The 17446-nt window shown below is 31.3% G+C and overlaps 1 protein-coding gene across 1 annotated transcript; it reads left to right on the forward strand.

Annotated features, from left to right (window-relative positions):
• Positions 1-1061: 1061 nt before the first annotated feature.
• Positions 1062-12864, forward strand: LOC106775445 (probable disease resistance protein At4g27220). The gene is made up of 6 exons (XM_022787272.1): positions 1062-1320; positions 1591-1625; positions 1999-2064; positions 8909-8978; positions 9076-11733; positions 12291-12864. The coding sequence occupies exons 5-6, from the start codon at positions 9130-9132 to the stop codon at positions 12750-12752; spliced, it is 3066 nt and encodes a 1021-aa protein (XP_022642993.1). The 5' UTR covers positions 1062-1320; positions 1591-1625; positions 1999-2064; positions 8909-8978; positions 9076-9129; the 3' UTR covers positions 12753-12864.
• The last annotated feature ends 4582 nt before the right edge of the window (positions 12865-17446 follow it).

Raw genomic sequence — 17446 nt, forward strand, 5'->3', positions numbered from 1 at the left:
AGAAAGACACAAATTTAAAATGTCTATAACAAAATCAGTAATAGTCTTAAAAGTTTTATACAAAAATATTTGAAAATAATATATGTAATTTAATTTTATAATACTATTGATATACAATATTAAATTTCGTTTATATATGGGAGGTTGGTGTGGTTCAAACCTTATAAAGTTTCACAAAATTATTTTAGTTTATTTTTTATACACACTTTTAATAAAAAAAGATTTTCCAAATATTTTTCAGAAAGAAAGAATGATGAGAAACAAACAGAGTTGAAATAAATAATGAGAATAGTTAAAAAAAATATCAAATTTCGTGAATCATATATTTAAAATTAAATTAAAACTTAGTAACATTGAAGTATTTAGCTGCTATAAAGAATAAAATGCTTTTAATTAAATATATTTACAAATTGATTGACAACTAACTGTTTTTTTAAATGTTATATGTGCTACTAGAAAAAAAAAAGAGAAAAGATATACATTAAACACATTTTAATTAATATGTAATTTGTTTGATGGATTGTAATTTTTATAAGGTTAATCTTAGATTGTGAATAGTTCAGTTCAGTTATTGAACTTAGTGTAACTGAACTAAAAAATAGTTCAGTTTAGTTATTCTGAACTATCTTTCAATACAATTTTCTTGAACTGGTATATAATTAACTATAAATTTTCACAGTGCAGTTAACTGTTGTACAGTTCGCCCACTCCTAGTGATATATAATATAACCAAGTTGGATAAAATCTTTTATATATATATATATATATATATATGTATATATATATGATAAAATATAATTTTCTTGTATGTGAGTTATTTTTTCAGTATCTTTTACTAACTAGTTTCGCTATTAAATATTTTTCATCCCATAAACACATAAGAAACATCATATAATGAAAGTATAGAAATTCCTTTTTTATTCATATTCCATAAACTTTAAAAAAATGTGTAATATTCTTGTTCTGACATTAGTTTTAAGCAAAGAATGACTAGAACTTGATGGTTATTGAACGAATATATAGATATAGAAGAACTGAAGGAATAAGCAATGAATAACCTGTTTGGGTATGTAAGGTGTAGAAAGGGAGAAAGGGAAAAAGTGATAATATAAGATAGTTTTCGGTTCTTTCAAGTAAGAATTTTTGTTTACATCAGACACATTACATTTGACAAAAGATACGACCCCCACAAGTTTATACCTATAAACCAGGTACTATTAACTCATATTTTCTGTAAATTTATGTATTATTTTCCTACAAATTTAAATTTGCAGGAAATTTCAGAAGAAATCTGAGCAAATGATAGAGACTTTTATACAGGTAGTTTTTGTGTCTATTTTTCTCACGATTTGTTTATTATTTGAATCATTTATAAAGATTGCTGCAATATCCACAAAATGTCATTTCCATTAAATTTCAAGAGATTTTGGAATTTATCACTAAATAAAATTAAAAAACTGTTTTGAATATTTTCATTTGATTAAATATTGTTAGTGATAGTTCTCTTGATTTATTTCTGAAGTTTTACCCAAGCTTAAGAAGATTATCTGGTTTCCCATAAATAGGTTTTGTTCTTCCTTTGTCTTTCAGGGTTCTAGTTTGTCTTTCTTCCTCTCCTCCTTCAGGTAATTTTTTTTTTTATTTAAATGTATCTAAAAGGTTTTTTTTAATCTCCTTTTTAAATGATTGAAGTATTTATCTATTAGAAAAAAAATTTAAATAATGATTAATTTTAATGACTAAAAACAATTTATTATTATAATGAATAATTTAGATACTAATTCATAAATTAAGTTATTATTAAATAAAATAGTTTATTTATAAATAAAAAATTATAATTAGTTTTTCAATTAGTAGTTAAAATGATTTTTATTATGAATTTGGTATTTAAATTAGTTATTAACATTAACTACAAAGTTTTGGTTAAGAAAAAAATTGATCTCTAAATTAATGTTTAATTAAAAAATTAGTCTTTAAATACATTTTTTGTCATTTCAGCATCATATAATTAATTAAGATTATGGATCCATATTTCATGAACTTTGAAGACGTCATTCACTTCAGGTACTTATTCTTTTTTCTCTATTATTAAATTGAATTTTACCTTGGTTTTTATTTTCAATTTTAATGGTTAAGACTTTCCTTCTAATTTCTTAATTTCAACTTTCCTTATTCATGAGTTATATGCATGCATACTTTTAATAGTTTTGAAAATTCAATTTCAATATTTCTTGAGGAGTATTATTTAGTCAAGTTTATTATTGAAACTTTACACAATAGTCAAATAATTCGAAAGATAACAATAAATTTTGTTATAATTTAAACGAAAAACTGATCTGTTTTATTTTATTGGTACTTATTCTAGATATGACTTTTTCTTTTCACTTCAACTAAAAAAAATGATAATTTTTTTAATTATATTTTGTTCTTGAGTTTTAACTATATATCATCAATACACCGTTTATCACACCTATCCTTAATTATAATGAATTGATTGTTTTCCTATTACGTAGACTAAAATCGTGAGTACATCCCATATTACAAAATAAAACAGGTCATTAAAATCTTGAAATTAATGGGTGAAAATTAGGTTCATATAAATCATAACATTTTAACATTCTTTTATGAAATTGAATATTTATCTAAAGTTATTACATATACACTGGTGCAGAAAGAGCTTTAGACTTCAGTTATTTTTTGTTTTTAACGTCACATCCAGAACCAACGTCTATATGGGTGAAGTAAATATGGGACGTCTCCAACGTCATTATAGACGTCAGTTAAATGTCATATCCGACGTCTATACAAACGTCAGACATGTCACTAACCGACGTCTAAGGGCACTATAAAGACGCCAGACATGGCACTAATTGATGTTTAAGGGCACAATAGACGTCGAATATGTCATTAACCGACGTCTACTGAGTATTCGTTATGTTTTGATGTGGTTTTGCTCATGTCTTTGGGTAGCATTGAAGCACCTCCTCCCTTTCCTAGCTTCTTCATGAGAAAAAATTGCGTCTTTTGGATCTCTTATAGCATTTCAACCCAAAACCGAACCTGGGTCGTTGCCTAGTTTCATTTCAACAGCAAGAATATGGTGACATGGAAACTAGGCAAGGACCCAGGTTCGGCTTCAGGTTGAAATGTCATAAGAGATCCAAAAGACATAAGTTTTTCTTACGAGGAAGCTAGCAAAGGGAGAAGGTGCACTACACTACCCAAAGACACGAGAAAAACCGCACCAACACACAACGAAAGCTCATTTTAATTGGTTTAAACGAAAGATAAAACATCAAAGATTACTTTAATCGGAGTAAACATAAGTTTAAACGGTTCAAAATAGAAAAGCGAAGAGAAAACGCACTTGAAAATGCAATGTCGCAAGAGAAAAGCGAAGGAAGACGATGAAGTGTGTGTAACTGCTGATGACTTATTTAACATGATATCAGACGTCGGTTTCCCCAGAAACCAATGTCTATTCTAGAATATATGTCGGGTCCTTACTAATGTGACGTCCATTCGATTTAAAAATTAATATTCGTGGTATATATAGACGTCAGATGTAGGGGTAACCGACGTCTATAATCGCATATAGACGTCAGTGTGACGGGATCAAACGTCTAGATGGCGGAAATAAATGACTTTTCACCTACCTTTCGAACATATAGACATCAGTTAGAGGGACACCGACGTCTATAATATTATAGATGTTAGTGCCCCTCCTAACTGATGTTTAGATGGCAGAAAGAAATGACTTTTCACCTACCTTTCAGACATATAGACGTCAGTTAGAGGGGCACCGACGACGTCTTTGATATTATAGACGTCGGTGCCCCTCCTAACTGATGTTTATATGGCATAAAGAAATGACTTTTCACCTATCTGTCAGAAATATAGACGTTAGTTAGTAGGGGCCCCGACATCTATAATATTATAGACGTCGGTGCCCCTCCTAAGCGACAATTATGTGTCCAACTTATTTACGAAAATATCACCGATTAATAATTTACGTTGAATGTTTTTCGGATCGACGTCTATGAAAATATGAATACAAAAGGAGTTTCTCCACACCATGTATCTTCCCAAAAACCTTATTATTATTCTTGAACCTACCCTTCAATACCTGTTTGCATCAAACTAGCCACCTCCTTTGCCCTCCCCACATACCTTTCACAAATCCTTCAACCCATGTACAAATATCCCTGATTTTACATATGCAATCATGTATGTGTTTGTATCAAAAGTTCATTAGAAATAGTGAAAGTTAACAAAATAAGACTTTGGTCTACTCTCTTGCCTATAAAAAACAATAGTGTGATCTCTCAATACCGGTTTTTGCTAACAAAGTTAACCACTAATACTCTCCATTGCCTACTCCAGTAGCTCTAATGTAGATGTTTTTACTTCTTCCAATCTGTGCGTGATATTGTCACTAGGAGCTTGGATTAGCTGTAATCAGTGTACTGGTTCTATAGGGCATCCAAGTAATACAACTTGACTAAGCTTCTATCATCATCTTATTGATACTGACTGCACTATTTTTAACCAAAAATAAATGGGAAAATCTGGACTAGGTAGCCTAGTTAAAGGAACCTTTCGTAATTATCAATCTTCTAAGTAATTTAATACACTTAATTAGACATAGATTCCAGTTAGAGTACCAAAAATATTTATGTTTCATCCATATCCAACCATTTAATTTCCCCAAAGTAAAGATTTCCTCTGCATCCATTTTTCCTCGTCTACTATTACATCTACTGTTTAGGTTTCTCTAAGACCCCGCATTAAAATTATAAAATGTCTTTCCACAAGTTCCTAATTCCATTTTGCTAATAGGATTGTGTTAAAGAAATTTGTGTCTTTAATTCCAAATCTAGGTTCTTCCTTTGCTTAACATATGGTTTTCCCTTTAACCTAGACTATTTTCCTACATTCATGCCCCCCGTCCATGAACAAATCTTTTGGATTTTTTTCCCAAGATCTACCACTACTGCTATAATATACATTCAAAGGTGATTAATACAGGTATGAAGGTTATAACTTTATTTCTTTACCAAGTGTTGATACCTATCTTTTTCCATCTTGCTAGTCTTTTTCTAATGTTAGTGATAACGCTATCCTTAATGCAATATTGTTTCTATTAAACTTTAGCAACTTTAGTAATGCTAAGATATTAACCAACAAAATATTAAGGATAAAATCAATCCTAGTCATCTTCCAAACAACAAGGAATTGATTTCTCACAAATTACTTTATAAAATGAAAAGATTGAATAATATAACAATGGTTTAATCATTCTAATGATTCCTATTTTATGCTGAAAGTCACGTATAGGTCCCTCAATCTTTTTTCTTAATTAGGTCTTAATTTTTGAAACAATGTGACCCTTGTTAAATTTGATGAACAACATTAAAAAAATAGTGACTAGGCACACTTATGTGGATTTTTTAAATGACGTGACTTTATAAAGAAGTTTGACGTGGAAGCACGAATTGAACTAGAGCTCGGCCTACACGGTTGGGAGGTTGATCTATACAACGAGGAGGTTCGTCTGCATAGTGAGGAGGTCAATCTGCACAATGCACAATGAGGAGCTCGGCCTGAATAGTGAGAAGATCGATCTGCATAATGAGGAGATCGGTTTGCCTAATGGGGAGCCCAGATTGTATAATGGGGAGGTCAGTTTGCATAGTGGAGAGGTCGATTTGCATAGTTGAGAACTTAGTCTGCATAGTGAGGAGCTCAGCTTGCACAATAAGGAAACTCAAACTCCATGGTAAGGAGGTCAATTTGTATAGTGAGGAGGTCAGTCTGTACAGTGAGGAGGTTGGTCTGCATAGTGGGGAGCTTGGCCAACACAATGTGGAGGTCGGTTTAAAGTGTGAAGGTCGACCACCCCACTATGCAGACTAAGTTGGCCACTATTCAGGCCGAGCTCCCCATTGTACTAATTGATCTCCTCTTTTGCATGTCAACCGACTTAGTGTGTAGACAGAGCTCCCTAGTGTGCAAACTAACCTCCCCAATGTGCAGGTCGAGTTTTCCACTATGTAGGTCGAGCTTCCCACTATGTAGGCCGACCTCCCCACTGTGCATATTGACCTCCTCACTATGCAAATCGACCTCCCCATTATGCAGGCCGAGCACTCCTATAGTATTTGCTTCCATATCAGAGTTCTTTATTAAGTCGCATCATTTAATTGTGTTTAGCTAATTTAACGACAAGGGTTGCATTGCTTCAATTTTTCAAAATTAGGAACCCAATTGAAACAGAAATAAATTGAGGGACCGATATTCAACTTTCAACCTAAAATAGAGACGTTGAAATTATTTAACATAAAATAATAAACCAGAGAAAGAAATAGAATTGAAAAGATAAAAAGAGATAAAAAAAGTTATAATAAAGAAAATAGGTTCATTCCACTATCTTTTTTAAAAAATGATTCATCATTGATTTTCTAAATATTATTATTCAATTAATTATTGTTTTATATTTTCAAATTAATCAACGTAAATTATCAATTAATTTGTTGGCGATTTCACTATTAACCAAAGCATATTCTCCATTAAAAGCAAGAACTTTAAGATTAATCATAATAAATTTAACCAAAGTATATTCTCAATTAAATATTATTGTCTAATCATGTTCTTTTACCACTTTTATCAAGTAAAAAACTAATTAACCAAAATACATTCTTGATTAACTATTGTTAAATTTTTCCCCTTTAATCACTATTAAACAAAGTACATTCTCAATTAGAAACAAAAAATTTTTAGATTAATCACAGTAAATTTAACTAAAATATATTAATATTACTATACCTAATGTCTATTCTTTTACCACTTTACCAAATAAAAAACTAATCAACCAAAATTAACTTTTTAACTAAATCCAATATCTTCAAGATATATTTGGTTATTATAGAGATTTAAAAAATATCTAAGAAGATCTTGCCAAATTTAAAAAGATTTGGTACTTATTATCTTTTGATGTTTAAAAATATCAAATAAAATATCTTAAGATATATTTGTCCTAAATTATCTTTTACCGTAAATATTTTTTAATTATTCAAGTTTTTCTTGCTTTCTTCAGGTAACGTTGTGATTTTGATTATTTTTTATTCTTAGATTTATCTTTAACGTGTCATTAAGCTTTAATTAATTTATTTTCGTACCTCCAAGAGCTTAACACACTTCAAAATATGCAAATGATATTTAAACAACTAAAAAGTTATTTTTAAAATGTTTTTTTTATCTCAAGCTCAATAAACTCAATTGTAAGAAATCTTAACAAAAAAAGGTCTTTTAAAACTCTAAAATAAATTAAGAATCTAAGATTAAAAATTAAATGATGACATAAATATGCATTCATCACTTAGTTAGGACATTATTCTATAAATTTATTTTCCTTGGACTTACGCCACTAACTAGCCTAAATATATTAAAGGTAGAGTCATAGTGTTTTGTAATTCAAAAATTTTGAAATTACGTGGATTCTCACCTTCTTCATCAATAATCTGTGTTATTATTCTAGGTAATCCTTATCCTACTATTACAAACAATAATAAGGCTAAAAGGTCTCTTTGTTGTACACTTTTTGATGGTTTAGTTTCATCATTGGGGCTTCCAATTACCAATATTGAGATTGAGGATGATTCCAAGCATTCCCTAATCCACCTTTACCATTATACAACTCTTCTCTTTCCTTCTAAACACATATACTACCTTTCACACTACTATCATATTGTCCAATATACATTTTCCTTTAATGAAAGCAAGTTGGGAAACTTAAATGATTTTACTGTTTACTACTCTCTTTCCATAGATGCTTCCATCTAATGTCATATGGTCTAGCTATCTAACTAAGCTCTTAATTATATTGTTTATTTCATATGATTTAGATTCACAATTCTCCACCTTGATTGCAAATCATGAAAGAGCTATCAACATCATCTTTTTCTTTATCCTCAAACGAAAAATTAGTTTGCTCCAAGCTCTATTTGAACCTTAATCTTGAAAAGTTCTATAGACACATGTGCATGATTGTCATTTGTAGCTGTCTTCTCAACTTTGACCTCCCTAGACTCAACAACATCTCTAGATGAATGATACTTTGACCATCATAATGAACAATCCCACACTCTTTCATAATTCCTCATTCTCCGATCATCTTCTTCAATTACCTACCTTCTTACCTTACCTTTGTCTTTATAGATTTCGAATGAACTTTTAATTTGGATTGGCCCAATTACGGCCTAAGAACCCATAAGTATGTTTTACCTTGTTAAACATGTATTTGTGATGATGATTTTAATATGTACTACTGATCAGTTCTATGAGGAAATGGTAACCAACCGGTCGATGTTGCTTTAGAGTTTTGCGGAATCTTCATTCTTTTAGGAGAATTGACTGCTCAGTGACTGAAAAAGTGTTTTGACTGGGTGGTTAATTATACGATACAATAAGTATAAACTTACTAGATTGGAGTTGTTCTTTTGAAAATTTACTATGATTGATGTGCTTTGGAACCCTACAAGAAAATCTTTAAATAAAAATCAATTCTAGAAATAAAAAATAATTGATCACTATAGTAATTAATTTAGATACTAAATAAAAATTGGTATCTAAATTAATCACTAATATATAAAAACTTTAAATTTATAAATTGACGCGTATAAATTTAAAATTAGTTACATTTAAAGATTATATGTAAGATGTGATCATACATACCCATGCCTAACTTTTATATGAAAAAGAAAAATATAATATTGTCTTTTTATGTATAAAATTATAATCATGTCTTTTCGATATCGGTTAAACGTAAGAAGATGAAGTTTGTGTACTATATTAACTTTTTGCCAGTAATAAATTAAATTGTCTGTTCAATTTGTTTTGTTCATGACAGGAACTACATTTAGAAGATAAATTGCTCTTAAAGTCACATCCTTTCTGTTTTCGTCATTATCTAAAAGAGGGTGAGCCATTTGCTCCAAATTTTGCGTCGCTTCATTAAAGTTGTTGCATCTATCTATTATCCTATCCTAGATTAAACTAGTATCAACTCCTTTGCAGCTACCAACACAAGAACAAAGAAAAGAAAGATCATTTGGCACATTGTTTCAAAAGATGAAAGCAGCAGTGGTTGCACATCAACTTGGCAACCTAATTTCCAACAGAAGCATTTTGGAGAATCTCGAAACTGGCCTCAAGACTCTGCAAGATCAAAGGAAAATAGTGCAAGAAAATCTTATTTGGGAAGATGAAGAATTCCAGACTCAAAATGACTGGCTCAAAAGAGTGAATGAGATTCTTGGACAAGGGGATAAATTATTGAACTCCTATGAAGGCAAAAGTACTTGCACAAATATTCTTTTGCGGTACAAGGTTGGTAAACAATCAAGAAAGATGCAACCAGAGATTTCAGCATTAATTCTTGAAGGACACTCTCATATATCAGCGAAAACACGAAAACATTATGAAAGACCAGCATCAAGAGATGAAACAATAGGTGATATTATGGAAGCCCTAAAGAACACTGATATCCAAGCAGTTGGAGTATGGGGGCTGGGTGGTTTAGGCACAACCTCATTAGCCGAAAACATTAGAAAGAAAGCAAAAGAACAGAAATTGTTTGATGCAATGGTTTTCATAACTGTAACTGATAAGCCAAATCAGGAGCAAGTTCAAAATGCTATTGCAGATGAATTGGGAGTGCAGTTTACCAATGGAGAAAGTCTTGTGAAAAGAAGAAACAAATTACGTCAGAGAATAAAAAAAGAGCAAAGTACTCTCATCATAGTTGATGATNCATGGGGGGAATTGAACCCACAAGAATTTGACTTGGAGGAATTTGGAGTTCCTCCGGGTAATGAACATGAAGGGTGCAAAGTATTGTTGACTTCAGGAAATTTGAATTTCATACAATATTTGATGGGTGCCTCTAAGCATAATAAAGTGTTTCAATTAGAAGAATTACAAAAAGAAGAGGCTCAGATGCTGTTTGAGAAGATGGTTGGAAGTTTTGATGGAGATCAAAGTTCCATTGTAGAAGAAATAGTGAGAATTTGTGAAGGTTCCATTTCTTTAATTTATGCTCTAGCAAAGGCATTAGAAAATAAGGGCATAGATGCCTTGATGCAGCTCAAGGAAAATATTTCACCACCAAAACTATTGTCCTATTGTTTGGAAAAAAATGAGGAATACAAAGCATTCTTGTATCTTCTTACTATTAGGGGAAGAAGATTTATTAACAGTTATAGCATCTACATAGACATGTGGACAGGTGTATTCAAAAATCTGGAAACAGCAGATTCTGCAAGAAAAAAGCGTGAGTCATTGATTAGTGATCTGAAGGCCTATGGTCTTGTGGTTGAAAATGGAAAGGACTGGGTCAAAGTAGATGACTACATATATCAGACTGCTTATCGAATGGCCCAACATGATCGAAGAGCTTCAGTGATTTCGAGAGAATGGCCACCTGAAGAATTGCTAACAGATCTTCACTTCTGCAACTTACATCCTGTTGGTGATTTGGAGCTTCGCGCAACGTTGCAATGTCCAAACTTGAAACATCTTCTGATAAGTAGGGAAAATTCCACAATAGATGTTCCAAATTCCTTTTTTGAGGAGACTAAACTTCTGAAAGTGCTAGATTTTGTTTCCTTTCATTGCCCAAATCTGCCTTCTAGTTTTGTTGTTTTAAAGGACCTTGAAGCATTATCCATGTGTAAATGTGGATTGGGAGACATTACAGAAGTTTGTGAGCTCACAAATCTGCGAATGCTAGGCCTGCTTGAAAGTAGGATCCAACAATTGCCTGCGCAAATTGTAAAGCTTGAGAAGTTGTTATTCTTGGATTTAAGAGACACAAATCTCCAAGTGATTCCACCCAATGTCCTGTCCAAATTGGCAAGCTTGGAAGAATTATATTTGAGAAACTCCTTCTGTAATTGGGAGATTGAAATGTCTACCAGTGAAAACAAGAATGCAAGCTTGAAAGAGCTTACAGACTTGGAACACTTGGCATACATAGAAGACATGTATGTTCCTGATCCGCAGGCATGGCCTGTGGACTTGTTCTTTGGAAACCTAAGATCATATACAATTTTCATTGGTAAAGGGTGGGACCGAGCACATTCTGGTGATCATGAATTGAAGACATTGAAACTGAAGCTGAACAGGAGGTTTCAGTCAGAGAATGGAATAAAAAAGATGCTGAAAGAAGTTCAGGTTTTGTACTTGGATACATTGAATGGTGTCCAGAATGTTGTTAATGATATGGAGTGTGATGGGTTTCCACAACTGCAGTCTCTTTTCATTCAACACAATGCTGAAGTCAAATGCATAGCCAAAGGGTCAGGTAACGATCCTCTTGATACTTTCCCGAACCTGGAGTCACTGTCTCTCACCATTCTAAGCAATTTGGAATACATATGCCATGCTGGTTCCTTAACTGAGAAATCTTTCTTCAAACTTAGAGTCATCAAAATAGAGAAATGCAATGCAATGCTATGCCTCTTCTCAGTATCAATGATCAATGGTATTCCTCATCTTGCTACTTTGGAAGTTTCACAGTGCACATCCATAAAGGCAATTGTGCTATTTGAAGGTGCAGAGAATCGTCCCATAGAATTTCCTGAACTATGCTCTCTTACCTTACAAGGACTCCCAGCATTAATCAGTTTCTGCTCAAGTGAAGGATCCTCTTCTGCTACACTTTTCCATGACAAGGTATTAAAATATTTCCAGCACTGATAAGGCATTAAAGCATTAAACATGTCTAACTTGAAGAATAATTACTGCATGCATCCTCTCAACAACCCTGCATCCCATTCACACGTATACAAGTTTGATGAACATAACTCACTGAAAATCTTGTTATCATCATGCAAAGATAGATGAACCTTTATAGTCTTTTTCTTGACAAAGCAAAAGCAGATAATTTTATCAAATGACAAATAATTATTCACAGAAAACTATAGATTGGTGGTGGTGTAAATTTTGTGACAGTATTAGCGCTAAGGATTTGAAGAGATAGCAGACTGTAGAAACCAAAGCGTAACTAAAAGTTATTACACAGAAACTAAAACATGTATTTTATAGATATAAGAGCCAAAACATAGCAAGATTAAGTATAATACTTAAACCTTTTATATATATACCAAAGCATAGCAATAATTGAAGTATAAAAAACCAAACAAATACTGAAACCCTTAGATAATTAGAGGAGTAACAATTGTGTGGTAAAAAACTGCTAATAGTATTGATTAGTGTCATTATTTATGCAGGTTTCTTGCCCTAAGCTGGAGACGATGGTGATTTCCGAGGTTAGTATATTGACAACAATATGGAATGAAGAGTATGATGCTGAAAATTCATTTGGGAAACTGAAAAACGTAATTATCAAAGATTGTGAGAAATTGAGAACTGTTTTTCCCGTTAATCTTTCCAAAAATCTTGATAATTTGAAGACGTTAGAGGTTAGAAATTGCAGTTCAATGACAAGCATTTTCACTGTGATGAGGCAAGATAGCACAAAACCAGGGCTTCAATTGAGCATTCCAATGATTGAAATAACTTTAACTGGTCTTCCCAAATTGGAGTATGTGTGTGTTACTACAGGATTTGAAGCCTTGAAGAAAAAATTCGAAGAAGAATGGTATGCTGGCCTTCCCGGATTATCAGGTAACGCACGTATTGAACACGGAAGAAAAATGAAAAAATATTTGGAAGAATATTTGAATATGTAGGTGTGCTTGAACAATAGCATGTTGTAAATGTCATTCCTTCTTAACTTAAACTAAAGTTATGTATGTATGCATTTGAATTTTCATTCTACGTTTCAAGGTGGCTGATGATTTCTCACAGACAAAAATCTTGTGGTTATTTTTAATTTAAAATTAATTATTAGTTTTTAAAAATATCTCCTATTCTTTTAGAAGAAAAGATATTACATATAAACTACTCTTAGGAATACCTCAACCTTTATACAAACACTAAAAGAAGTGAAAAAAATATGTATTTGACTTTTAGATATGAAAAATTCTGAATATTAATGTGGTTGCCATTTCATAATTTTGGAATATAAAAAATCTTCACATGAAGTTTCTTTCCTTTTTTTTTTACGATCATCACGAAATAGTATGTGTTTTATGTGAAAAATAAATATTTAAATTTAGTTTTTTTAAAGAAAAAAATTATATATATAAAACGAATATTATTTTAATCAATATATAAATTTTGGAAGTTTCACGTATATAAGACCGGTTTATAATATATACTAGGGTGCAAGTCTCATCTTAAAAGCTAGTCTGATTGGAGTTGAGTTAGTTTTAAGGATTCTTTTGAGAAAAAACCTTTTCGTTGTGTGTGGTTGCATGTAGAGGTTGTTTGTTTTCCTCTTTTAGAAGGTGTCTTTATCTGAGAATCTTAGATTTTTAAAGTTTCTTTATCTTGTTCATCAATGGCTTTTTTTTTTGTCTCTTCTAACCCCCTTCTGTCACTCTTGTGTTTGACTCGTCTATTATGCATTTGCTCTTATAGTAAAGATGACTTTTATTAGTTTATTTATAGTCATTATGGCTCTTCAAGAATAACTTATTTATCCACTGTATGTCAATAATGCATTCCTCAACCGCGATTTACAAGAAGAAATTTATATGAAACAACCTCCTAAATTTTTAAAGTGCCTTGATTGGAGAATCTTGGATTTTTAAGGTTTCTCTCTCATGATCATCAATGACTTCTTTTGTTGTTGTCTCTTCTAACCTCCCTTTTGTCACTATTGTGTTTGACCCCTCTATATATGCATTTTCTCGTGTAACAAAGATGACTTCTGTTAGTTTATTTATAACTGTGGTAAGTCTTCAATAATGACATCTTTATCCACTGCATGTCAACAATGCATTCTTGAACGGCGATTTGCATAAGAGATTTATATGAAGCAACATCTCATATTTGTTGCTCAAAGTTGTCTTCTGGGTTAATATTTTGTCTTATGTCTTTGCAAATCATTAACAATTTGGTGAAGAACAGAAACAAATATTAGTAATAAGCTTGGTATTTACAATTTGTATACACCAACAAATCTTTTATTTTTAGTTACTATTTATTATTTGAATGTTGAACTTAATCCATATTTCTTCTATTACAAATATATTATTTTATATGTATATTCAAAACAAGAGAAATTAATATCATTCATATTCTTTTACTATATTCAATCATATATCTAACACAAATAAAACATCATATATAAATATAATGATACCCTCTCCTCACATAAAGAAAACCACATATCTAACACAAATAAAACATCATATATAAATATAAAGATACCCTCTCCTCACTTAAAGAAAAATGAATCACTTAAAGAAAAATGAAAGTATCTATGATAAACTTATATGGAACATATCAACTTGACTAAGAGATAAATATTATGATAGCTTCCTATCTTTTGCACAAAGTTTTGTTGGTCAAAATAATTCAATTGGTGTATGATACGACCCACCCATCAATATCATAAAGATATTATTGTCTTTGAAAAAAAGTGAACAACAATGGGCCATGTATCATGTTAAAAGATATATATAATCATGAAAATTTTGGATAAGCACGTTGACGACAATGTGACACAGTTAAATTAAATTATTGGAGTTTAAAGCTCTGCCATATTCTCAAGTTATTGTTTGATCCGTTATGTTTTACAATTGATGACGTTGAAAAAATCTATAATCTATATAATATTTACAAGATTTATGAAAATCAATTTCATATTATTCCAAATGAAGATTATTAACTTATAACAAATTTTATCTTTGACGCCAAACAACCAAGAAACCAATTAGTAATCATATCATAACGAAAAGGAATACCCGATACAAAAATTATCAAAAAAATGGTTTTTATTGTCAAAAGCAAAGATAATAACTAAGAGAATTGTCCATTTATACAATAAAATTTCATCTTCTGCGATATTTATTTAGTCATTTTATTACAGTTTTAATCTTTTTTGCTTTCCTTTTTTATGACTTTACACTATGCTTTAATTTCAAAATATTGACAAACCTATAGTGTCTCAAGCTTATAAAAAAGTTATAAATATTACCACCAATTAATTCAATAAAAATATTCACAAATTTATATTTATATCTATGGATACAAAAACTATTGATTGTATAATTGTAAAAATCTTCTTTCCAGCATTGTAGACTTCAAATAAAATACCTGCTTCTTTTCTTAATTTTATCATTTTTTTAATAATCTTTCCTTAAAGAATAATTTTGATTTATTATTTCAAATAGTATATATATACATAAAAGGATCATATAATTCTTCATCTATTAAAGGAATGACAGGTGCACAAATCTACACAAATTATAATAATATTCAAATTATAACTAACACAATATTTCATTGTCTAATATCCGTTAATAGAATATTTGACATATCTTAACAACAATCACCAAAGATTACCAGTCATGCAGGATTCAACAATCACCACATCTCTGACCAAAACCTCAAAGCAATATTAATGTTATATTTCGTCTAACGGGATGTAGCTAGAGTAGGATAAATGCAAAAAGCGAAGATTCTTAACCATGGAATTACAATGGATAGAGTATAATATCTTTTAAAGTAAATTTAAAAATAAGAATTTGATATTAGGGAATGCTCGATCCTAGTGTCTTTTGGCCCCTCTAACCTTATTCTTGCTCTTCCACCATTTTTATTAGACAACCTATCTTAAGGACTATTCTGTCTCTCCAATTTTATAGTGAATTATGTCGAGTGTTGATCCTTAACTGATCCATGTGGTTTAAAACAAAGGCCAAACTTCGATAATTCCACCGACCAGCTGGCCATCTGATCGGCTAAGTTTGATTTTCTCAAAATTTTTGCAATAGAATGGTCCGTTCGGACAACTACATGATGACTATGAAAATAAAGCCTTAAGCGCCTTAATGTTGTTAAAGTGCTAAAACCACTTTTTCAATATGTTGATATCGAGTCTTAGCATCCTAAAAGACCCTACCAATGAAATATACAAGTTTCTGTTCAGGAGCCTCCTAAGTTAGCGATGCACTTATGGCTTCTTCTATTCTACCAAGTATAGTTACAATTCATGACCGATGACTAACATGACCATTAAAGGGGGATAGCCAATATGTTTTTGACTTTGGTGAAGGCTATTTCACATCGTTCATCCCATTTTTTTGAGGTTTGTTTCTTTATGATCTTTAAGATCGACCTAATCTACTCTACTAGTCGAGGAATAAATCTCGAAAGGGATGTCAACCGACCGACTAAGCTTTGCACTCCTTCAACGTTTTGTGGGCTTCTCATGCTCAAGATGGCATATCTGGGTTTGCCTTTATACCTCTTGTTGTCAACATAAACCTTAAAAGTTTGTCCACTCCTACCCAAAAATTAATTTAAAGGAGTTTAACCGCATATTGTACCATTTTATCTGGCAAACACCTTCCTAAGATCTTTTATGTCCTTATTGTTGATTAAGATTTGACCATCATGTCATCGACATAGACCTCCATGGAGTATCCTACGTGGTGGTGGAAAATCTTGTTCATAAGTCGTTGATAATTTGCTCTTGTGTTCTTGAGACTAAAAGGCATAAATTTGTAGCAATAGTTAGCACATTCGGTGATGGAAGTGGTTTTTTCTTTATCCGGATAGTATATGGGTATTTGATTGTGTTAAGACAAGATTGTTTAGAGAATAGACCGTGTAACATCTCGAATTTTGAAGTTTAACAACAACATTAAATAAAATATCGTCTTAGAAAGAAAAGCGTCTAAGAGAAGAGAACATAGATATATCTTGGAGAAAACATAAGTATATCTTTGAGTGACCATAAGAGAGAACACCTGAACATTATATATTAACAGCCTCTACCCAATAACATCGTCTAATTGACTAATTCAATCAAGAACAAAAGCCTAAAAGACTTATGCTAAAAAGCGTCTAAGCGTTAATCTACAAGTCTTATCAGAACAAGTACTTACAAACAGCGCTTTCCTAAAGCTTTATATCATCTAACAGGTTAGTTATAGGAAGTGTTTGATCAATATGAAAATCCTACATAAGCTTAATATGACACTATGCTTAAAATATCTATTTATGAAATGAAAAAGTGTTTAAACGAACCTTGATAAATAATAAGCTGAAAGGTCTCTCGCAATGAAGAAAAATGTTTTACAATCGACATTGCTTAATGTATATAAGCTCACATGATCCAAAACTTGTTATAAATGAAAAACGTCTTACAAAAAAGGTATCATCTAAGGAAGATGTTTAAAACAATAAGATGTTTTCTCATACCTTCTTATTGGAACATCTATTCTTGAGAATCATAAAAGCACTGAAGCCTAATATTTTATATCCAATCAGTGTTATAAGAAAGAGTGCTCATGAAGAAACAATCATC

This window comes from Vigna radiata, chromosome 10 (assembly GCF_000741045.1).
Source record: "Vigna radiata var. radiata cultivar VC1973A chromosome 10, Vradiata_ver6, whole genome shotgun sequence".
Taxonomy (NCBI): Eukaryota; Viridiplantae; Streptophyta; class Magnoliopsida; order Fabales; family Fabaceae; genus Vigna; species Vigna radiata.